This window comes from Rhinopithecus roxellana, chromosome 5 (genome assembly GCF_007565055.1).
Source record: "Rhinopithecus roxellana isolate Shanxi Qingling chromosome 5, ASM756505v1, whole genome shotgun sequence".
NCBI lineage: Eukaryota > Metazoa > Chordata > Mammalia > Primates > Cercopithecidae > Rhinopithecus > Rhinopithecus roxellana.
The window spans coordinates 147,268,107-147,292,996 of NC_044553.1; the positions used below are offsets into that span (position 1 = coordinate 147,268,107).

At 38.0% G+C, this 24,890-nt stretch overlaps 1 protein-coding gene and 1 non-coding gene across 2 annotated transcripts in view; both read left to right on the forward strand.

The window, feature by feature from the left end:
- Positions 1-1,735: 1,735 nt before the first annotated feature.
- Positions 1,736-1,871, forward strand: LOC115897753. The gene has a single exon (XR_004057549.1). It is a non-coding gene; the product is annotated as a U4 spliceosomal RNA (small nuclear RNA).
- A 4,149-nt stretch (positions 1,872-6,020) lies between these two features.
- Positions 6,021-24,890, forward strand: part of TTC8 (tetratricopeptide repeat domain 8) — a 54,024-nt gene continuing 35,154 nt past the window's right edge. Inside the window, exons 1-5 of the mRNA XM_010384126.2 lie at positions 6,021-6,269; positions 21,034-21,154; positions 22,452-22,515; positions 22,628-22,787; positions 23,017-23,106. Coding sequence (XP_010382428.1) covers positions 6,156-6,269; positions 21,034-21,154; positions 22,452-22,515; positions 22,628-22,787; positions 23,017-23,106 — 549 coding nt within the window. The 5' untranslated portion in view covers positions 6,021-6,155. The remainder of the gene's footprint in view (positions 6,270-21,033; positions 21,155-22,451; positions 22,516-22,627; positions 22,788-23,016; positions 23,107-24,890) is intronic.

The following is a 24,890-nucleotide window of genomic DNA, read 5'->3' on the forward strand; positions in this document are numbered from 1 at the left end:
GAATTTAATCTCTTTTTTTTTTCCAACCTGTTCTGTCTCCTTCACTCTCATCTTGGTGACTGGCTTCCCTATCCATACATGCACAACCCAGAGAGCTGGGAGTTATCCTGGCTTCTTTTCTTTCCTTAGCCAAATGCCCTCCCCATATTCAATCGGTGTCCAAGTCCTGTTGATTCTATTTCGTGAACATATTTTGGCCTCTTCTGTCCATCCCCATTACTCCCAGCAACTCACATCTTGACTATTGCAATAGTATCCTAACCAGTCTCCTTGCCTTCACTTTTAGTCAATCAAGTTGTTTCGTTTCACTGGTAAAACCTCTCTGGTGGATTTTCACTGAATATGTGCTAAAACCCAAACTTCCCTGCATGGTGTTGTATATTCTTGATGATCTGACTTCAGCGAATTTTTGAGTCTTGTTTTTTTTTCCACCCCTCCTTTTCTGTCCACAGGATTGCATGCTGTTGGGAAGCTTTTCCTCAGCGGCTGACTGCAGAGCTGTGTATGAACCCTACATACAGGCAGAATCACCCAGTCCCGGGCCTACGTCCATAGCTGCATTGTCTCACAGGTTTCCATCATGGCTCCCATCATCCTTTATTAAACTTGTTTATATGCACACTTCAGCCTATTTCTCTGGTATCTCATTGTATTTACAATAATTTTTGGCATAAATATCAGTATCAATATATATATATCAAGCACTTAAGGAATTCCTCAAGAAACTTCCTCCAAGAACTTCCTCAAGGAACCTGGAAAATGAGAACAACTCCCATCTCTTTGGTAATTCCTCAAACTGTTCTATCTCTAGCATGTAATAAACATTGTCTCGCTGTGGGATAATTAAGGAATCAGAGAGACCGAAGGGTTGAGGAGGAATTATTTAATTATTTAGGTGCACTGACCCCGTCAGATTAACATCCAAAGGACTGAGCCTCGAACAGAGAGTCAAGCTACCTTTGAAGCATTTTGTGGGACAGGGGAGATCTGTGCAGGGGGAAGCATATTACAGAAGCGAGAAACAAAGACAGTTATTCAATTGAGACATGCATTACATTATTTCTTACTTTTCAAGGAACAACATGTTTTACGACTTGAGATTATCTGTCTAGTGACCTTGCAGCTGCACAGCTAGAGAAACCGTCTTCACAATGCCTGGGAAAGGGAGAGATAAGGCTCACTAGCCACAGAAAAACAGACAGTTAATTTTAAACGACTCTGGCTCTTTCTCTTCTTCAGGGGGAATTGGGTTTTCTTACATACAACTGAGTTTTTGCTTACACATTCTTTAATTTCTTTTAATTCCTATTTCAGCCTGACTGAAAATCGAGGAGCTACCTGGTTGCACACAGTACTGATTCCCACCCAATGTGTTTCTATGTTCTTTGAAAGACAATGTCATTGTGACTTAGTTGAATTAAATTGATGTGCTCTCCACCATCATCCCATAAAATATTCACCATCATTATCACTATCATTATAATCTGACTCATAGGCCAGCTTAAGATGGTCAAATAAGTTAGTTTGTTAAACCAATTTAAAACACACAGTCTTAGCTTTGTACAGTAGAAATATGGTAGCCAATGAAGTTTATCCTACATTATTGCTAATTGAAAGCTTTTTCCAATACTGGCTCATAGGCCAGATTAAGATGGCCTATCATTATACTCTGGCTCATAGGCCAGATTAAGATGATTAAGTTAGTTTGTTAAATCAATTTAAAATACACAGTCTTAGCTTTTTACAGTGGAAATATGGTAGCCAGTGAGGTTTATCCTACATTATTGCTAATTGAAAACTTTTTCCAATACCCTGCCATGACAACTTGCTAGATAGTCAGCATTGGCAATTTTTGACAGTCACTATGGAGACTGAATTTTTTTAGAAAAAAGCAGGAAGCAAGGGGAAAGAGATTGGGTAGGTGAACACATTTAGATCAGACAGGTGAAAGGACCACACTACTGTGGGTCACTCAGTGTTCATATGTTCTGCCTCTCTCTCTGCCTCAGCTGCCTTCTCCAAAGATGGCATGGTTACAAGAACCAGAGTGTAGGTAAGAACATTGGGAGATGGAAGGTTCAGGGTGCCAATCTACGCTTGCTCTATCAAAAAGACTGAGGTTGCTGGGTGCTGGGGCTCACAACTGTAATTCAAACACTTTGGAAAATTGAAGCAGGCAGAGTGCTTGAGCCCAGGAGTTCAAGAACAGCCTGGGCAACATGGCGAGATCACGTCTCTACAAAAAAATTAAAAAAAAAATTAGCCGGGCATGATGGCGCATGCCTGTAGTCCCAGCTACCTAGGAGGATGAGGTGGGGGATCACCTGAGCCCCGGAGTTTGAGGCTGCAGTGAGCAGGCAATGAGCCATGATCGTGCCACTGCACTCCAGCCTGGGTGACAGAGCAAGATCCTGTCCCCAAACAATAAAAATAATAAAAAGACAGAGGTAAGTATGTGTGGCTACACCTACAGCTCAGCGATGACCTTATGAGCAGCATTATACATTTTAAGCACAAAACAAATGGGTTAGAATGGATGATACCAATGGGTGGTCAATTTGAGGTAGACCAGACTGATTCATGCTTTATGAATATTTAAGGTTTATTTTGCTTTCCATCTCTATCTACAAGTAACACTCTTGTTTGTTTTGTCCTTTTAACATATGTTTAAGAAGTAAAGGTCTATTTATTCTATGTTTAACATGTTTCATGCGTTAAGGGTGTACTTGTTATCTGTACTTAACATATGAGTTGATGTAACATATACTTACAGGTAAGTTTCATCTATCCCATTTGTTTCTCCTATTCTTTAGGGCAGAATTGAAAATTCTTAAATAATACAGCAAATGCATGTTACATTATGAATAAAAAATCAGAGGCACAGGGCCAGTAAGTCCCTTCTACAAAGTCCCCGCCATTTTTCCAAGGGCATGAAAAAAAGTCAGGCTTCAAATATAAAACATCTGGCTCCAGAGCCCTTTTTTTTTTTTTTTTTTTTTTTTTTTTTTTTTTTAAGTGACAGGGTCTTGCTCTGCTGCCAGGCTGGAGTGCAATGGCATGATCATGGTTCACTGCAGCCTTGACTTCCCTGGGCTCAAGGTTCAAGTGATCCTCCTTGCCTTTGACCTCCCAAAGTACTGAGATTATAGGTCTGAGCCACCATGCCTGGCCTAAGAGCCCACTTCTTAATCACCATCCTAAACTGATTCCTAATTTGCCTGAGAAAACACAGCTGCTAAGTCTGACCTTAAGTCCAGTGCTCTTCATGCTAATTACTCTTTGTGAATAAGTACTCTCAGGCCAGGAGATCTGTCTTGTTCATCTCTGCATTTTTACCACCAAGCACAGAGCCTGGGCAAATACTTGTTGACCAAGAGAATATCTCATTTTATACCTTTTGTTTTTCTTTTGGGTTATGTTAGATGTGCGGAATAATTCCAATTTAACATTTAAGAAAATTTAACCTTTGGCATTTAAAGTTAAATTACCTTAGGTATTTGATTTAAAACTGATTAACCTAAAGAAATACTAGTTGCTACAGAATAAAAGATAAGGATCTATGAACTGAGATCTAGCATTGATTGTGAAACTGATCCTTTTAAAGGGCTTCTCTGCTTCACTTTCTCTAGTAGGAAAATGGTCCTAGTAACTCTTATCTATTCCCTTCACCAGCAATTGTTACATTATCCATTCTTCCTATTACTAGCATATCTTTAAAAAATGGCTTCTGCTTTATCAGTTAGATATTATTTAAAAATGTAAGTCTGTCTATAAATTCATAAAATCAATGAACCATAAACATATTTACATATTAAAAATAACATATTTTATATCCTTTTAAAAAACAGATTTTATGCTACATTTGGACATGTTGAACATCCTTTAATTTGGCAAATATCCTACAATTTTCCTCATTCATTTGACTTTTGTGAGAGAAAACAATTAGCCTTCTGAAAGAAATTAACATACATTATATGCTAGTAAAATATTTTAATGCCTCATCTGTTCCACATTTTTTTATATGTTTATTGGCATGTTTATTTCCCCACTTATGAAAATATTGTTTCTCTGTAGGAAGTTGGCAGTAATCTCAATAGATACATGACTAGAACTCAACGTAATGGGTGATTAATCCTGGCTACCCATCAGAATCACCTGGGACATGTTAAAAAACAAAACTGATGCCCCGGGCCTACCTCAAACAATTTAAGTCAGTATTTCTAGGGCTGGAATTGGGACATCTCTATTTTAAAGAACTTCTCAGATATTCTACAAAATACTTGACCAGCACTCTTCAAAACTGCCAAGGTCATCATAAACAAGGAATGTCTAAAAAACGGCCACAGATCAGAGGAGGTAAAGGAGACATGATAACTAAATGTTATGTGGTACCGTAAGTGAGATCCTGGAATAGAGAAATAATATTAGGGGAAAAGTACTGAAATCCAAATAAACTGTGGAGTTTAGTTAATAGTAATGTAACATTGATTATTGTTCCTTATTTGTAACAAATATATCATCTTACACAAAAACAAATGTCAATATCTCACACAATAGAGAAACTGGGTATATGGGAACTGTCTACTATTTTTGTGACTTTTCTGTAAATAGAAAACTATTCTTTAAAAAAGTTTATTTAGAACATCTGATTATATGATAAAGAGTAAAAGATAAGGATCTATGAACTGAGATCTAGCATCCTTTGTGAAACCGACCCTTTAAAAGGGCTTGTTTCTCTGTGCTTCACTTTCTCTAGTAGGGTTGAAAATCACTTATATAGTAATCTGCTTACAGAGTACCAGAAAACAAAAAGACCCTGTGAAATACTGAGCCCAATTGTCAATTGTTGGCATGTGCGTTCTTAAAAATTTGACACTTAGAAACCATGGGCTGCTTCATTAGGACTTTTACGGAAATTACATTTCTACCGGCAGTTCCAGGGCAACACAAATAGACCAATGACAATACACTTAACTATAACAATCACAATCCTGATAATTACTGACTTCCAAAATACAACAATTCGAGAAAGACTGCTTAGTAGAGAAGAAAAGGTAACAATAAATTTCTCAGTTTAGAAGCAGAAGGTTCATTTTAATATCTATGAAAAATATAAATATGTGGATTAAATATAATGTCTAATGTTTTCTCAGACCCCAGCAGTTTGAGAAAAGCCAGTTTGGATTTAGCCGGTCACATCTCTCTTTTCAAAACTGTTGCCATTAAGCACATTTGTCATCTGTGCAAATTTCTAGAGAAAAGTCAGAATTGTTTTTGAAGAAATCATCTGCACAAGTAAACACTTGCCAAACAGCAAGTGCCAGGAGACGGTGTTTCACAACGCTCTTTTTAAAAATTATTATTTTTTGCACACATTATCTAGTTTGGTAAAACTGTCACCAATTTACAATCCGGAATCACCATGTGAGTCGAATTAACAAATGTATTAGCAACTTGTAGTCAACCAGATTGTAGTTCCAGCTCCCTAATTCAATGCAATTTGAATAATTTCTCTTCTCTATCTCAGTTTCTCATCTGTAAAATGAGTAAAAGCAAGCCCTCTGCAGTTCAGACGTTGAGATTCGGTGGGAAGGACCTCGAGAAACAGAGTGGAGAATTTCAGGATTTAGGGCTTTAGGTCTTGATGGGTGGGATGGTAAGGTGGAAGCTGTTTACTTGTTTGTGTTTCTAGAATCAGAAGGTAAAGCGAGAGGGATAGAAACGAGCGAATGGAAGTAGGACAGACACCGGACAGAGATCAACTCGGGACTTTTCCGGACCTGCCGGGCCGGCAGAGCATTCGGTTGCTAGGCAACTGCGCCTCCTGGGAGGGCGGAGGACCCCAGGGGCAGGTGTCTAAGTCACTACCTTTTTGTTTAGCCGCGGTGGTTTCTTCTCAAAATTAATGAAACCTGTAGCCTTTAAAAGTACACAATTTTTTGCAACCAAGTTTAGTCAAGGCCTGTAGCCCAGTTCTGCTCACGGTGGTTTTTTTTTTTTTTTTTTTTTCCTGTTCTCAGGCGCGCTGCGGACACCTCTCGGGCAAGGCCCCAGCCGTCACGGGTTGCCGGGCAAAGCCTGACGCCGCCAGCTCCCGGCTCCCCCGCCCACCGCTCTCCTAGAGCGCTGGGCCTTCGCTGGCCGCACCGGCAGTTATGGGCTCGGAGATGGAGCCGCTGCTCCTGGCCTGGAGCTATTTTAGGCGCAGGAAGTTCCAGCTCTGCGCCGATCTGTGCACGCAGATGCTGGAGAAGTCCCCTTATGACCAGGTACCGGCCAGCTCCCGTCAGCCTGTGCATCCTGACGCTGAGGCTGCGGGGTCTGGGGTATATTCCGGCCCCGGGTGGGGAGGCCGGGGAGGAAGGCTCAAGGCGGGCTGACCGTTCGGCCCTCGGAGGCGCCCGGAGCGAGACCTTGTGGAGCTGTGGCTAGCGGGTCCGCTGTCCGCCACGCCCACGGGGATAGCAAGTTCTGTGCCATGACCGCCCCCTCCTCACAATCTTCAGCCTCTCCTCCCCTATACGTGTCCCAGAGTGAGAGCCCTGAATTTTACTTTGACGAGGAACTTTGATAATTCATTTATACTTGCATATTGATGGGCTTTAAACTCTCAGCGTGTGCGTTATTAATTTCTAAACAATATGCATAAACAAAGATCTGTGACTCTCCACCTCCTGTTAACGTAGCTGCCTTTTTCCTTTTGGATCGAACATGTGATCCTCCCACTTCATCTTTAGACTGTTGTCCAAGAGTGAAGGAGGCCATCAGTTTAGCTTGAGGCAAATATACAAGTTGGAGGAATGAGAATCTAGGAGGGAGAAAGATACATTCATTATTTAAAAAATTACCTGGACAAGGGAAGCTATAATTGTAGGAGGGAGAAATGGGAAAGAAAGGCTCCTTACAAGAAGGAATGATGGCATTGATAAAAAGAGAAATAAACTAAAGTAATGTGTATAGTGAGTGGAAAAGGTGGTACACAATGTACGTGAGTGGTACAATTCTGGTGGGCAGGTGGCTCCTGGAATAGGCAAAAAAGGAGAAAATGGGAGAACAGAAGTAGCGCTGTGGCAGTTTGTCAGTGCTTTTAGTAAATGCGGAATATACCTACATAATTCTAGTTCCCTAGCTTTTCCTCTAGTGGTGTTGCCTTGGAGATGTTAGAAAAAAATGGAAAATTGAAAGGAGTTACAAAAGCGGAGGACTGAGTGTGAATGCTGTTACTAGGCTCTGCCTTAGCTCCCAGCAAATGGATGATGGATGATAACCTGCTGAGATGAATATTTTGTCCTTCAGATAGTACATCTCTCTCAGAACAGCCTACGTTAGTGGTAATGCAAAGCTAGGTTCTGTTGTTAGTTCACATCAGTTAATAGGACTATGTTTCTGTAGACAAGCATTTGTCCAAGTGTTTTTTTTTTTTTGTTTTTTTTTTTTTCTGAGATGGAGTCTCGCTCTGTCACCCAGGCTGGAGTGCAGCGGCGTGATCTCGGATCTCTGCAGCCTCCGCCTCCTGGGTTCAAGGGATTCTCCTGCCTCAGACTCCCAAGTAGCTGGGACTACAGGTGCGTGCCACCACTCCCGGCTAATTTTTTTGTATTTTTAGTAGAGATGGGGTTTCACCGTGTTAGCCAGGGTGGTCTCGAACTCCTGACCTCGTGATCCGTCCACCTCGGCCTCCCAAAGGGTTGGGATTACAGGCGTGAGCCACCGCGCCCGTCCCCCAAGTGTGTTTTTTGGCATAGTAATCTCATAGATATTGCTTTCAAAAATACACAATCAAATATGTTTGGTAATCGTGACAAAATATTGATCCCTTTACGTTGGTATAACAGAAACTTGTTAAGAACCTTTGATGTGGCCAGGCGCGGTGGATCATGCCTGTAATCCCAGCACTTTGGGAGGCCGAGGTGGGCGGATCACGAGGTCAGGAATCTGATCGAGACCATCCTGGCTAACACAGTGAAACTCCGCCTCTACTGAAAATACAAAAAAAAATTAGCCAGGCCTAGTGGCGGGCACCTGTAGTCCTAGCTACAGGCTGAGGTAGAAGAATGGAGTGAACCCAAGAGGCGGAGCTTGCAGTCAGCCGAGATCGCGCCACTGCACTCCAGCCTGGGCCACAGAGCGAGACTCCGTTTCAAAAAAAAAAAAGAACCTTTGATGTGCCAGACATTTTTCTAGGCACAACGGTTTGCAGGAACTTTATGTGCTGTTTTCATTTTTCCATTGAGTTAGGGTAGTTTTCATTCTGTGTTCCACAAAACAGTAGTCCCAAGAGCTGTTCAGTGAGAAAAAGTTTCCTCATTAAATACATTTGGGAAATGTATGTTCCTTCTTGGAGATTCAGGATGTACCCTAAAGGCTCTGAGTAGTTTTGAAGAAAAGGAAGCTAGTTTTGCCTATTTTTGATTAATCCAAATAATTAAATAGTTCTGAAACTTATTTGACGACCGGATTTCTTTTTTTTTTTTTTTTGGCCCAGGGAAAGGGTCAAATATCTTCACTATCATCGTGGGAAGATGTTGGTACATTGGGAAATGTAGGCGAAGCAGCAGTATTTTTATTAATAATTAAGACCCTCTAATCCTGAGTTCATAGTGACATTCAGTATTGCACCAATGAATTGAGATATCTGGACTTTATATGTATTCATCTCAATGACCTTTCCTTGAGTGCTTACTACAGATTGTGTATCTCTTATCTGATATGTGACCAGACCTGTATAGAAGTTTCAAAAAACAAGTTATTGTTTTATTTTTGTGAGCAAGGGTTGATATGTTCAGCTCCAATAAATATCAGAGTAGGTCTAAGAGAATCAGTACCAGATCTGGAGGAAATTTGGTATTATTTTCCTTTCTAATCATTTTTATGTGTTTTATTTGTTTATTTGTTTTGTTGAGGTAGTTTGTTATGGTTGAACTGTATATATTGCCAGTATAATGAGTAGCATTTTACCAGGAATAGACGTTTAACTTGATGTTATCTTACCAAAGCTGCATTTTGATACTAAGTAGGGCTATTGAAAAGTTTACTGGGCTTACTCATGTTAGTCGTTCTTTGACCTAACTTTAAACACTGTACTGTTATTACTCTATGTTTTTCGTAGCACCAGTTTCTGTATTTTGCACCCAGTTGTTATTTCGTGTTGGAAATATTTCTCAGAATGATTTTTCCCAAGCTTGAAGAAATCCTGCCTTTTTCTTAATTAAAAAAATTAATATTTATGTTAGAGTGTTGACACGATTAATGAAAAGCTTTAGGAAGGAAGCTTAAGGAAGTTCATTTGATTACAAGCTTGAAAATTCTCTTTCCTTAGAAAATGACTCCGAGATGGCAAGTCTGTATGGTATCCCAAGCACCTGACACAGTCAGGCACACGGGGGCTCTTATTATGTATTTGCTGAATGAGTGCATCGATCATGTTCATATATGGGTTTTGATGGAGTTGTTCATATGTGCCAGCTTCCCCTCTATGAAGATCATCCTAGTTGCCTGATCATACTTTGTCTTCCCCTGCCCCATCCTTAATTCTCAGCACCATAGGTTCTTAAATGGACACTTACTTTTTCAAATAAATATAATTTCATTATGGGCATTCTTAATTCTTGTTTTGAGGGTCAGTTTTTAAAAATCAGCTTTTAAAATTCTTCCTGGGTTCCTCCAGGAAAGTGTTTCTAATAGTAATGATCATCATTGCTATTTCTTACAGTGCTTTCATTGTTTCAGTGGAGGAAGTTAAATGATGGAGAGATTCACCATCTATGAAAAGCTAACAGAAATGTGACCAGAGTTGGAGCAGATGGTCCTCTGCTCTGCAGTTAACTGGTTCACCTTCATGCCCCTTTAGCCTCCTGGGCATTTACGGAGGTTTCCACATTTGAGAGTACTTTTCCTCTGTAACTATTTGAATTACTGTTCTGTGCCACCAAATTGATTATAGTATGGAGTGACTTTGAAACCCCTGGACACATAGAGGAGCCCAGAAATTAAAATATTTCTTCTGAGTGCCAAATGGATTCGTTTTTGCTCTTACATTTTCCCCTCCCCATTACAAAAGATAGATTTTGTTTTTAATAATGTCATTTTTCACTTTTGGTTTTGTTTATTTTTCTCCCAGATGAGTAAAACCTCTCAAAAATGATTTGTTATTTGTTAATCTTTTTATAAGCTGGTCCAGGGAGCTTCAAAAAGATAACACTTTGGTCCCGATACATTAGCATATTGAGATGAAGCCCACCTCTAAGACTATTTTGTATGCATTTATTTCACCTTTAAGGGATACTGTTTTGGTGTAGAATCATCAAAAGTCTTTAATTATTGCCTCGTATTTTCTATTAGGATTTCTGGATTTTATTTTTGATAGGCTAGCCAGAGAGGTATGATGTACTATGCAATAGCTTGTTTCTTCAGAGTAACACATTTTAATTTAATTCAGTTCTACAAAAGAACAAAAGGGTAGATTAAATATAATAATATGGTGTTTGGTAATGGGGAAGGGTTCTTGAAGAACATGGGTTCTCAACTGCTTTTTCTAGATGCAGAATAGTGAGGGACAGAGGCCAGCCAGGATCTGTAAGCATGAAGAGTATTAAAGTTCAGATCTGTTAAGAATAAAGAAAGAAAGATAACTGATTAATTTATTATAATTTCCCTTTTTTGATTAAATATAGTAGGAATAACCAATTCATAGAGAAGCTTTATGTTTTTCAAAGTGTTCTTTAAATTGTGACTGAAAAAGTGGTTAAAAGTTGTAAGATATAAAAAGAGGAAATGCAAAACAGTCCTCTCCGTACAGCACTGTGACCTAGACAGAACGTTTGCTTCTGCGGCTCATGTTGATCGTCATCCTGATTAGTTGCTTAATCTGTTTACTGTTCCTTGTGTTCCATATGTCAGATTCATGGCTTTAAAACCAGTCCTGATTTTTAGCTCCATTATAATTAAACAGTTAATAAAATGTGAAGGTTTTTCAGGCCGTGGGATTTTTAAAAGACAATATGCTTTCATTAATGGGGTAAGTGTCTGGTAGATTTTCAGATTATTGAAATCGGTGATTCTAAGGGTGGGACCCATGAGCTGTGTATCAGAATGGGAGAAAGACTTTTTTCTAACTTACATTCTCGCTTTGCCCCAATCTCTGCTTATAATGAGAGATGTTACAGAGAGTAGGGGGTTATTATTGTAAATGGTTTGAAGGAGGAGAAATGGCCGAAAATGACTGGCTTAGATGAAAGATATGAAACCAGGGCTCCCCAATGAGCTATATGTGAGTAGTTGGTTGAGATGGTGATCTGGTGATCCAAGCCAAAGAACATGTCGTGTGATTATCTAATTGGTTTCCTCTTTGGGGCCATGCAGACTTAGCCAGACTTAATCCTTTAATTCTGTACACTGTGGGGCAGGTCATTTATGAATTTGTATTCCTGCTGACTTACACAGATTACACTCCCACTTGGCTGCGTGGTCACTAGATCTCTCTAACCTTCTGAAGCCCATCAATTCCTCTATTCTCTTAAACTTTTTCACCCTTCTTTTATTACTAAATTTTGAATAATGACTCGGCAATTTAAGCATGGAGCTGAGGAGACTCATTAGCCAGCATAAGTACTGGTGGTAATTAGAAAGTTGCATTCAGAATTATCTGGAGATTTAATTCCCTAAAGTAACAGAAACAAGCTAAGAAAATGCTGAACCCTAGGGTGGAAGGAAGGAAGCAAACAGATGTGACTTGAAGTTGATGCTAATGGGTATTTTCCCATTCTAGGAAGTGGCACTCTACTTTCCATGTCCTATTACCTACTTTGAGGGAGAGTCCGAGGAAGTTTTAATTTGATCTTCCATCAGTTCTGTGTTCTGAAAGGGGGAGTAATAGATGGTTTGGTGCCTCTGTTAAGCTTATACTTGAAAAAGTATGATCATATATGTGAAAGAACTCTAAAAGTTGTGAAGTTTTCTTAAAAATGCAAGGTTTTATTAGTCCTTAAGATTCTCCTGTGAGGTGGGTACTATTGCTTTAATTTGAGAAGGTAATGTAGATTATACGACTTTCTCAAGGTCATGCAGCTAAGTGGCTCCCTGAGGATCAAGCCTAGCCCACGTCTTCTGACTCTACAGCAAAGCCTGGAGCTTTCTGCTCAACTGCGTTGATACCCGTATAAATCGCTTGCTAGAATAAGTGAAGCTGCATGGGTGGATTAATTTAAATCACAAGACTATGACTGAGAGAGATCCAAAGAGGAAAAGCTCAGTGATTTTTTCAAAAGAGTTTTCCCCATCTCCAAATTAAAACATTCTGACTCTTTTCCTTCATAGTCCTGCTCCTGATGGATCTCCAGAGATCCATGCCTGTCCTTGGTCTCTCCATATCCTATGGTAGTCTGTGTTCCATCCTTGCTGTCATCCCACATACTCAGCAGAGTCCTGCTCTGGACCCAGAGTGTCTAGGTTCAAATACTGCCTCCATACCTTTGAGGTGAGAGACCAACAGGACTTGTTTTCTGGTCACAACACTGCTGACCAAAACAGGATCTGGTCTAGACAGGATAAAGTGAAGAAACCAGCAGATGGCAAGGAAAGTGACCCCTCCCTGCCCTCACTGCTCATCAGCAGAACACCCTCCCCCCAGCTGCCATGACAGTTTAAAAGTGCCATGACAATGACCCAGAAGTTACCACACCTTTCCATGGCAACAACCCATAAGTTACTGCCCCTTTCCTAGAAAGTTCTAAATAACCTGTTCCCTAATTTGCATTGGCCCACCCCTTAATTTTGCATGTAATTAAAAGTGGGTTTTCATGAGTATAAACACAGTTGCCAAAAGCCCATCGTTGCTGATTCTGGCCACACTGCCTATGAGTTAGCCGTACTCTTCAAGGAGCAGTACCAGCCAATAAAAGTGCTGTCTAATACCACTGACTCACCCTACAATTATTTCCTGGGCAAAGCCACGTACCCTCCTGGGCTAAGCCCCAATTTTGGGCCTCACAGGTCCTGCAACACCTTGCTCTCAAAGTGTTCTCATTTGTAAATGGTGATGATAGTATACCTATATCTCAGTGGGTTGTTATACGGCTCATGAACATGTGGTAAGTGATAAAAAAATGTTAGCTGCAATTGTCTGTACACTTAAAGATATTTGCATGCAGGATTCTGTCATCTATATTTTTCTCAAAGGATTGCTGGGAATCTGGAAAGCATTTGTGAGGAAGATGTCCAGTGAAATGGATGGTGAAAGGATGTTGAATATAGTTCACAAATCATTGGCACTCAATAATTTCCAGAATAATCTCCCCCTTCTCTGACTCTCTTATCTTCCATGTCTTCTGCTTTTCTTTTGTTCCCCTAAGTCACCTGTGTTTGACCATAATGTGTTTGACACATTGTACTGTAATTTAGATGCCTCCCTGACTAGAATGTTGTGAAATTAATGTGTTCTCAGCCTCATACCCACTTAGGCCTGGTCTCCATTTTCCATCAACGCAATCCCTCACCTGTCTCTGCACCTCCCTACTCATTAGGCCTCTCATTTTCTCCTCTGACCTTCATGTTGATGATTTCCCATAATTTCCCTGCACTCTTCATCCACATGATCAGTCCTAAATGTATCCCTGAAGGCCAGAAGAACAAGACAGCGAGATCGTGAAGACCTTCCTCAGTGAGCAGAAATCCTCTGAGGCTGAACTGGTGGTTTCATTTTGTGTCACTGGAGGAATCTACCTGCCCTTGGCAAATCCCAGCATCCAGTTTCAGTGGCTTCTGTCTTCTTTAGCTGTTTTTTCCTTTTCAAGCATTGTCTACAATCACCTCCAGTAAACTTTCTCCCCCAGTTTTCTATAATGTATTGGATTTATCTTGTATCTCTCCTAAACTTTACCTTTCATTCCTGCCTTATTATGTCCAACTCTTTTTTTTTTTTTTTTAATCTCCAAGAGGCACTGGCAAGAAGGAGCATTTGATTCCCTCAACCGTTTGTATGACCTGAAATTACTTAACGTCTCTGAATTTGTTTCCTTATCTGTAAAGTAGATAATAATACTTTCCTGCTTTCCTCAAATGGTTGTTATGAGACTCAAATGAGATAATGGGCTATAGAGATATGTATACAAGTAAACAGAAGAAAGAAAGAACGCCTTACTTCTTTCCTCTGGCATGTCATTCCCTGGATTGGTGTGTTTCCTTAAGTTTGGACTGTGTTTAGGAAATCTGTACTTTTTCCACATCCTTGGTAGGCGCACTGGAGTTGAAAACCTCCAATTGCTATGTGTTCTCTAGTTGCTGTTTTGTGTTCGGTTCAGCTGACTGCCACATCTTCTGTAACTCCCATCCTTTGGGGCCCTCATATTCTAGCCTAACTTAACCTTTTCCTCTCATGTTCCTACCATGTGTCATGTTAAATAAATTGCCTGTCCTTGCATGGTGACCATATGGTTTGCACATTGCTTGTAAGAGTAATATATTCTTTAAAAATATTTGAGGTGTTCTTTTTGGATTTAGAGCTGTAGAAAGCAAGGATCTTCTTTCCTTTTTCTGTTTCTTAGTACTTTCCCCAGTAAAACAGATTAAGTACTCAACAGATGCTGCTGACTAGACAGACATGTAAGTGTAGATGTTTTATAAATAAATTTGTTATAAGTCTGATTTTTTTAAGCCAATGGATTTCTATTTAATTTGTACAGAAAAACCCAGATGCTGAATTTATCAGCATCTGACACTAATGCATATTATGTAGTTTATTTATAAACATTTCTTGGAGGATATTATTGTCAGAATTAACTTATTTTTAGTCATAAATCCCATTGTATTTATGAGGAATACAAGGGTTTGTATTATGTGGATTTTCCTTCTTCTCTTTAAGTGATTAAAGTCTGAATGTTTTAACCACCATGAACTTATTTTTGAATAAAAGGAGATATTTCCTTGATATAGTTATGAAATTATTCTTAATTTCTGATATATTGTGTGTTCATTAAATAAGTAGTTAAAGTATCTTCTCTTTGCACTTTGATTGAGGTTAGATTAATTAGAATTTTCCAATCATTGAAAATTTAGCATTCTTCAATATGTATTCATTTTACACAACTCTTGAGAACACTTCTGTAGGAAGACTAAAGTTAATTTTTTGGATTTTTATTGAATGAGTTAGAGTTCACCTACAAATACTTGACTGGTCATTAAGACTTTTTATTTTAGAAACTGTATTTCTTAAAACTGTTTACTGCCTTCTTAATGCTTTCCAGGAACCAGATCCTGAATTGCCAGTGCATCAGGTAAAGAAAGGTTTAGCTGCAACCTTTAGTTTAGAGAATTCTTTAATTGCTATTGCTTAGTTGTTGCTATAGATTAGAAAATCTGCTGCGTATCTTCCTGTGGGTTTATAAAATTAGCCATATCTATCAGACATCTGTGCCTTCTTATGTAAATAAATGATTATATTTTCAATACTTTTGTGTATATTGATAGCCTTGTAGAACTAATAATGCGCTGTATTCATTGGGACTTGGAGCTTAAATGGAAATGACCAAGATGGATTAGAAGGATAAGAAAAATAAAGAAGGAGGTAAGGGGAACCAAGGGCTTAAAAAGGGAGCAGGAGAGTCAGTGGAATGACAAATGTCTGAAAGACTGTGATGGATGGGATGGCATGTCTTGAGTCAAGGGTGGACTCTGCTTGGGAAGGTCTTGGTTTTAACTGACTTGGTGACTAAGAGGGAGGAGCCTGCCACAGTGAGGGAGGAAGGAAAGGACACTGCCCAGACAGTCACATTGACCAAATCAGTTTGGGTAAGGATGGGAGGCAGCTAGAGGCTTGCTAACTGGAAAACACATAAGGGAATGAATTGGGAGGAAACCCTAGGAGAGAGGAGGGGACACCTGGCCAGTGATACTTTTAGTCCAAGAGAGTTGCCAGTGAGTCTGGGACTAAGGAGAGAAGTTGTGCAGAGTTATAAATCAGAGAGCTTAAATGTTGCCATGTGTTTGCCCTGCCAAGCGAGATGGAATGTGAACAGGGTTTCTTTAGATAAATAAAAGACTTGAACCTTATTAGGGGTTCATATGAGTAATCAGCAAACTTTTTAGAATAGAAAGCAGTTTACAAAGTACTCTCATGGAGGCTTGTGTAGTATTAAACACACACTGTAAATAGGTTAAAATGTGGCACTGTGTTCTTTAAAAGGCTGACATTTGTCTTTTGAATGTTCATAATCTTGATTTTCAAACTGATAGATGGGGCAAAACTATTTTTTTGCATAATATGGGTACAAGTCATTCAAGAAGGATCAAGTTATAAATACTATGGATTTTGTTCTCAGGAAATTTGGAAGATTTTGATTGAAATTTAAAACATCAACAATTGGCATTGCAGGAATGGTTTTAAAACTATAAATGGCATTTAAGAGCTTTAAACTAGCACAGGGACTTTATGAAAAATCTGTATTTGGCATTATTTTCCAGTTCTGTTTGTATAGACTTAATTATCCACTGTATGATGATACAAAAGGGAACAAGGCTGACTAGATTCTTTTGGCCTTACTATTTACACTTTTGGAATTTCTTATTTTTGCACATTGTTACAACTTCAAAAGGAATGAGGCTATATACAATAACAATTCAGTATCTTGTGCCTAAGTTTTCATTTTCATAGAGTAGGCAGAGTGTCAATAGTTATTGAGTCTTATGATGTTTAAATCAGGTCAGACAGACTGTTCCTTTCATAGCCTTATTCTAATAATAACCTAAAATTGTTTCTTACATGCTTTAAACTACTGGCCTTGCATTCTGTATTAAGAGTAACAGAATAATTTAAACATGCTTTGCTCAGTCAGCAGAGTTTTAAGCCCTTCATATGTTTATTTTTATAACTAAAACTGAACTAATGTCACAGTGGATGGAATGAGTGAGTCAATATTTTCCTGATGTTTGCTGGCAAGTATCTGCCTCAGGAGTAATGTCCTGTAGACTAACTCAGTTGGTGAATGAGATGGGATTGTGTTTCACAGATATTAAGGGAAAAATTGATATGATTATTCATTTGGTTTGGGAGAATCTGTGCTTTTCCCTTAAAAAACAGAGTTCCTAAACCATCAATTCTTATTTTTATTGATATTATGGTACTTCTAATACATAAATATTTAAATAAATTTACATAAACTATTTTTTTAAACTGTGTGACCCTCCCATTTATTAATAAGTAAACATATCTGATAAGGCAACTTTATATTTTTATTTAGTTTCAAGGAGTAGTTTGGAGTTACTGTGTGTGCTTTGTTATTCATTTTATTTTAATCACGATTAGTTTTAAAGTTTTTTTGGCTTTTTTTTTAAACAGGCAGAGGATTTTAGGGCTGTAAAACATACTTGGCTTGTTTCCAAAGGTAAAAAAAAAAAAAATTATTATTTTTTTAAAGCCAAAGCTCCATCTGCTGTTTTCATTAAAATCTCAAGAATTGTTCACATTGCCAGGAGCAGTTCTTTGAAAACAGTCTGATGTTTAATCAAGCAGTGATATGTGATTTTCAAGGTCATTTTTTGTTAGGACAGAAGAGAACTCAGGAAGATTAATTTTCTCAAACACTGACAAAATTTAAAATTGAATAACAGTGTGAGGAGATTTTATTCTAGAGCTGTAAATATCAAAAAGTCATACCATTGTTTCTTAAGAATTATATTTTAGAAATTAAATTAATATTTATTTATCTCTTTATAAAAGTGGATTCTTATGGAATAAAATTTTTAAAAAGATATTCCTAGCCTTGGCGCAGTGACTCACACCTGTAAACTTAGCACTTTAGGAGGCCAAGGCAGGAGGATCACTTGAGGCCAGGAGTTCAAGACCAGCCAGGGCAACAAAGTGAGATCCCATCTCTGCAAACAAACAAACAAACAAACAAAGCTGGGTGAGGTAGTACACATCTGTAGTCCTAGCTACTCTAGAACCTGAGACCTGAGGTGGGAGGTGGAAGGATTACCTGAACTGTGGAGGTTGAGGCTGCACCACTGCATTCCAGCCTGGGAGACAGGGTGAGAGCCTGTCTCAAAAAAACATTCCTATTTGACTTTGATTTCGGAAGTGTTTATTCATATTGCAGGGAAAGAAGAGTGGATTTTCTTTTCTATATTTTGCTTAGCCTAATATAAAAAATCTGTAATATTTAAGACGTCAGTTGGGGCATGGATGTCAAGAATCATGATGGATTGGACTATGAAATAGCAATATGAAATAACAATATGAACTTGAAAATAGTTAAAAGTAAAATATATTAATAACCAACTATATAAATGCTAAATGCTACTATAATGATAAAGCTTGATGTTTAAAACTTGACTTAAGGCCAGGTGTGATGGCACATGCCTGTAATCTAAGCACTTTGGGAGGCCAAAGAGGGTGGATCACCTGAGGTCAGGAGTTCGAGACAAGCCTAACCAACATGGTGAAACCCCGTCTCTACTAAAAATACAGAAAATTAGCTGGGCGTGGTGGCATGTGCTTGTAATCCCAGCTACTTGGGAGGCTGAGGCAGGAGAATCACTTGAACCCGGGAAGTGGAGGTTGCAGCGAGCCGAGATCGCACCATTATACTCCAGCTTGGGCAACAAGAGCAAAACTCTGTCTCATAAAGTAAATGAATAAATAAATAAACAAGCTTGATTTAGGTAGGACTCCAAATCATAGTTCTGAAGCCTCATTAGCTTCTCATTATCAGGATAAAAATTTACATACCTCACTGTGGCATACAGGATCCATCACCTGGCTCCTGACTTTTTCTCTGACCTCTTCCCTGATTCTTCAATTCTCCTAGAGTTTCCAAACATGCCATAGGCTCTCTAGCTAGCCTGCCTATTGTCCACTTTGCCTGTCTGCTGGTCCTAGTTCTTCACTTCTACCCTTCCTTCCACTCCCAGGTAGTCGAACACATTTCCTCTGTTCTATCACACACTTCTTTTTGTTTTTCATTTTTGTTATTACATTTTTCCCATTACATGGAAATTCTTTCCAGTTAGAGCTAGGACTCTGATTTACTCCTCTTTGTATACCCAGGATGTAGCATGCAGTAGGTGCTCCCTAGTAATATGGCAATAACAAGCAGAGCTCATGCCGTGCTTTGCTGTTCCAGCAGAAAATGCTGCAGTCCTTCTTGTCCACCAGAGAGTGCTGAGCAAAGAATGCTCTTTTGAAAAATCAAAGCTGTCAGATACTTTCAGGGCAGTATGACCTGTAGAGATTTAATATAAATCAGTATTGCCTATTTCCATCTTCGAAGTTAAATTAGAACATTAGCCCAAGCCATTGAGGACTTCTGCAACCCCTGGGAGCAGTTGTATACATATGGTATTGTTCCTGATCTTTGATGAGTGAAAACCTGAGATTTTTTTTCTATACTTTGGTGGCTCTCACAGTTCCAATTGGAGTTCCAGTAGGAATTAAAAAAAATTTTTTTTTGCAAATAAGTTAGTTTTTTGAGTCCATATTGTATTCATCCAATTGTGTTAGATTCATACATAACATTTGAAACACTTTGTTCTAAATTTTTAAATAATCCGGTAAACCTCAAGCAGAAAAGTGCAAGCCAAAAGCTAATCATCTAACCAAATGTAATTTCACTTTGGGAACCTAAATATGTTGTAGAGGCAGCCATCTTTATCCTCATTAAAATGAACGCATGACGTTATTCTTTTTTTTTTTTCTTTTTAAAAAAATGTTCATAGCATGCATTCCAATTACTTGAGCTCACAAGAGGATCTCTGCTTTCCAACTTCTATAAAATCACACACTTGCTACCTGTCATTTCATCCAATAGATGTATTCAGGGAAATTATGATCCATGTTTTAATCTTCTCATGTTTCCTTCTCAGAACCTAGCCTGATGGTATTTCATTAGGGGGTGCTCAATGAATATATATACTGAATGCATCTTGAGTTCTTTGCATGGGGACTTTCTGGACCTCCTGTAGCTCTCACCTGTTCCTTTCCAGTCCCTTGGCCTTCACTGAGCCTGCTTCACAGCCATATATTCCTAGTATACTGAGCCTAATCCCTCCCCAAATTTCCCTTGCTGCTACTTCCTTTAGGCCCTAGAGTCACTTCTATGCTGTAGCTTCAAGAGTTGCCTTCTTTTCAAATCCTCCACAGGACACCAAGCTTTATTGTTTTCTGCCTCTATTCTGTAGTAAAGGAAAGGTAGAAATTTCAGATAAAACAATTTCATATGTTTAATAAGAGATTTAATTGTGTACATGTTTACATTGACTTTTTCAAAGTAAAGCAAGGCTGATAAAATACTTTCCAGTTATATTTCTTGATTACCTTTTCCCTTTTTTTCATTATCTAGCAGGTTTTCTACTGACTAGATCACAAAGCAACCAGTGTTGTTTCATTATTGAAATTGGGTAAATTCATCTTAGTTCAGTTCAACTAACATTTCTTGAATACCTACCGTCTACAAAAAACCATAGATATTATGGAAAATTCCAAAGTGAACAAGGTATAAAAGCTTGCATTCTGGGGAAGGAAGAGCTAACATATACCCAAATAAATAGAGTGTTTTTAAAATTTAGTTAAGTGGGCAGTAACAGAGGCATAAAGAGAACTCTCTGTGAGAAAGACAAGAGTGTGTAATAGGTTTAGAACTGGAACATCAGGGAATGCTTTATAATAAAGGACATGACCTTGAAGGAGGAAGGCAGAAAGAACAATGTGGTTGTAGCTTTATTCATTTGTTTTCCAATTATTATTGTAGTAAAATTTTCTCTAAAGATCTATCTTTTTATTTCTAAAAAGGAGTGTTAGAAGACTACCAGGTGATTACCCCACTTTTATTTACTATGTAATTGATATGTTGGTTGTTTCTTCATTAATAATGATGCCTTCTTGTATTAGTTTTTGACGTGGCCCTTTAAATTAGAATAATGTGTCAAGAGGTAAACATGTTTAATACAAAATGAAATAACAACAATGAAGGATGGCTATTCTATAAGCCGTGTAGTATTTCTAATGCTATTTTAATATATGTTTTATTTATCCATGGTTTTTAGGCAGCTTGGATCTTAAAAGCAAGAGCACTAACAGAAATGGTGTACATAGATGAAATTGATGTAGATCAGGAAGGAATTGCAGAAATGATGCTGGATGAAAATGCTATTGCTCAAGTTCCACGTAAGTATTGGGTTTTCAGTTAAGTTAATGAAATACCATTAAGAGGAAGAATACTATGTATAAGAGGAATATATGTATATACCTATATATTTCTACACTTTATATATATAAACATTATGTACATGAAACAAAAATGATGAAAAAAACATTACTTCAAGTAAATGGTTTCTGTTCTGCCTTAGAGTACAAAGGCTTTTTCCCCACAATTCAGTTATCTTAAACTTAAGGTATGAGATTGATGTATAACAATTTTCTAATACAAGCTATATTATGCATTTTAGAAATAATTTATATCTATGTTCAACTGCTGATCATATGGAAAAAATTTATAAAAATACATTCTATTTGAACTACTTGTCTAATATATCAGAATATTGTTTATCTGGGAAGTATCCAAACAACAGAGGTGTTCTAAGAGGACTTTAAAAAAAGATCATTTGAAAACATCACTTTATTGTTATAATTGAGCATGATTTGCTCTAAGTCATAATGTGAGGTAATGAGGTGATATGCTGGGCTGTGAGTGTCTGTTGGCATTGTCCCAGAGGCACAGTCCCCAGCTTGCAGATGTGGTGGTACAAATGGTATTGGATAAAGGCTGGTCCTGGTGCAGTGGTGTTTACAACTACTTGATCACAACCCACTATAGATTTCTTTGTTCCTTCTCCACTCCCACTGCTTCACTTGACTAGCCTTAAAAAAAATGGTATTGAATGATAACCAGGACATGTGGTGGTCTTGCTGATAATTATAGTTCTCAGTCATTTATATCTTTTGGAAGGTAATAGTTATTTTAAACCTTCAAATAGAAATTGAGAAAGAAAATACATATGTTTATGTTAAAATGTCTTTCTTTACCATTATTTCGTTCTTTTAGAGTTAAAATATCTAAATTCTAGATATTGTGAATAAATTATGTTTTATTGGGAGAAGTTTATATGAGAAATAATTGAACTATGAGGATAGAACCATTATTTTGAACTTTGGAGCCTGTTAGTCTTGAGTTTAAATCCCAGCCCTACTAGTAGGCTGACCTGTTTATTTAATTCTGTGAACCTTTGTTAAATGGGTTAATACTACCTGCTTTACAGACTTAGTGTGAAGATTAAATGTGATGACAAAAGTAACATGATAGGTACTCATTAAATATTAGTCTAAAACACATTTCCCTAAAATATATTTCTTGCTATTAATGTCTTTTTCACCAGGCCAGCACAGTTCTGAAAATTGTATTAGCTTACAGTTTTTACAGATTAATAGATAATATATAAATTGAATTAGCCATCCTGTCTCCTAGGCCCTGGAACGTCTTTGAAACTCCCTGGAACTAATCAGACAGGAGGGCCTAGTCAGGCCGTTAGGTATGTACTTCTGCTTCGTATCCTCTGCCACTAAATATTGATCAGACTGTATGAGAGACAGTCTTTCCTCAAATGATCTTCTTTGTATTATAACAATTTATAATATTCACAGGCCAATCACACAAGCTGGAAGACCCATTACAGGTTTCCTCAGGCCCAGCACACAGAGCGGAAGGCCAGGCACTATGGAACAGGCCATCAGAACCCCCAGAACCGCCTACACAGCCCGCCCGATCACCAGCTCCTCCGGAAGATTTGTCAGGCTGGGAACGGTAATTTCTATCAGCTTTCCCATAGCCTTGTATGACTTTGGTATTACCAAAGTAGCTTTATACATTGGTACATCATTTTCTCCTGTTGTTATAGTGGAGAAGTATATGGAAGATTTTTGAAGGTAGTTGTTTTTATTTTATGTTGCTTTTACATTTTTATGCATATTAAACTTGCTTATGTTTCAAGAGAAAGTTTCAGATCTCTTGTTCTATTGTTTTTTCTCTGTAGGCTTCCATGCTTACAAGTCCTGATGGACCATTTATAAATTTATCTAGACTGAATTTAACAAAATATTCCCAGAAACCTAAGTTGGCAAAGGTATGTACTTAAAATGATTTTGAGTTATAAAGTAATATTACATGTGTGATGATAATGACAAATTAGAAAATGAATAAAAACTTGTGAAGGAAAGGCCGTGTCTTTATTGAAGTGGAAATGTTTAATATGTGAAATTACTCTTAGTCTTTGAGTTAATTGAGTTAAGAACTTAAGTCAGTCAGAAATAAAGTACATATACCATTATTATAGGAAATTCTTTTCCCTTGATAAAGAGTAGTAATTTATAACAAAGAAAGCAGTTATGCAGCATCATCTTTGTAGAATGAAGCTTAAGAAGTCATCTGTATATGTACGTATTTTTTTCTTTTTTAGCTTGGACTATTCTCAGAGAAATAATTTTCTATCCTTGTAGCTTTTTAGGACTGTCAAAAAATGATAAAAATTATGTACTTTTAATTAGTAATTTATCAGGCATCTCAATAAGAATTACTCAAACCACATAGCGGCATGCCAACTACATTAGTAATTATTACTAAAAGATTAAGTGCTCCTTCAAATTAAAGAGAAAATGAGAGGCAGAGGGAGAGGGAGAAAGGGAAAGAGAAGGAAAGGAAGAAAAAGAGAAAGAGAAAAGTAAAGGAAGGTGTCCATGACCTTTTCAGTCATATATAAACCTTCAGTCTATAAACCTTGAGGGTGAGCTTGCAATAATTCAGAGACAGGAGCACTTATCTTCCAGAAACTGGTTTAAGCCTAGCTCAGGTTTTTAGCTGAAATCTCTGAGCATACGTGCTGAGCTCACTCCTAATCTCAGTTCTAATGGTGTTTAACATATGTGTTTACTAAATACCAAACACTAGAGAAAATTAAAATGGACACTAGCTGTACAAACTTAAGTTTAAGTCTGAAAAAAAGATGCCATTTGGTAGACAGGGAATTAGCCTATAATAATGCTGCTGATTTTTTTTTCTTAAATTCTTGTTTGGCAGCAATCCAGTTGACTTCATTTAGTAAAATTGTAAAGCTATCCTTACTTCCCTTTCTTTTATGAGAGTGGAGTATTGAAAGCAACTCACATGGAATGGTTCCTGACCATTTAAGGCCACTTACTTGAAGGGACTGTCTGCCTAGTTGATACCATTGCTATATTTTGACCAGAGAGTCAGTCAATGGAAGCATTTTTCTCAATTAAATTAAGATGCATCCAGGACAGACCTGGTCTGTTACTAGATTTAGCCTGAACTAGATTTTGTGCTTTTTTAGTATGTTGTAGAAATAATGCCAGGTTTTCCTGTCTTTGGCCCCCAGCTTGCCTTGACCCACCGGGACTCATTTTTAATATAGGCATATTGCTTGGGATGTCTAGGGCGACCCTATGACACTGTCTTTGATGCTATAACATCCTTTTCATGGCAGTGGTAGCACCAACTGCATTCTTAACTTTTCTTTCTTTATAACAGAAAAAAATGGAGGGATTGTTATAGGTTTTTGTTGTTGTTGTTGTTTTTTAAAGAAAGGCCTTGTCTTCATTTTTTTAAAAAAATTGGTTGCCTCCAAGTCTTCTTTGTTAGTAACCTTGATATCTTCTAGGGATGTTAGCCTCTTTGCAAGTGTAACATGATGGTATTATGGAAAAAGGTAATGCCAATAAGAGTAAATGCTTATTTGTTTAGAGGAGTTGAGTGAAATATTGGAAATAAGTGTTCTTAGCCCTGGCTGTCCATGCAAGTTATCTGAGGGCTTTAAAAATACAAGATCAGGGCTTTGCCATCCCCCCAAGTTTGATTTAATTTAAGTGGTCTGATCTGCACCCCACCACCAGG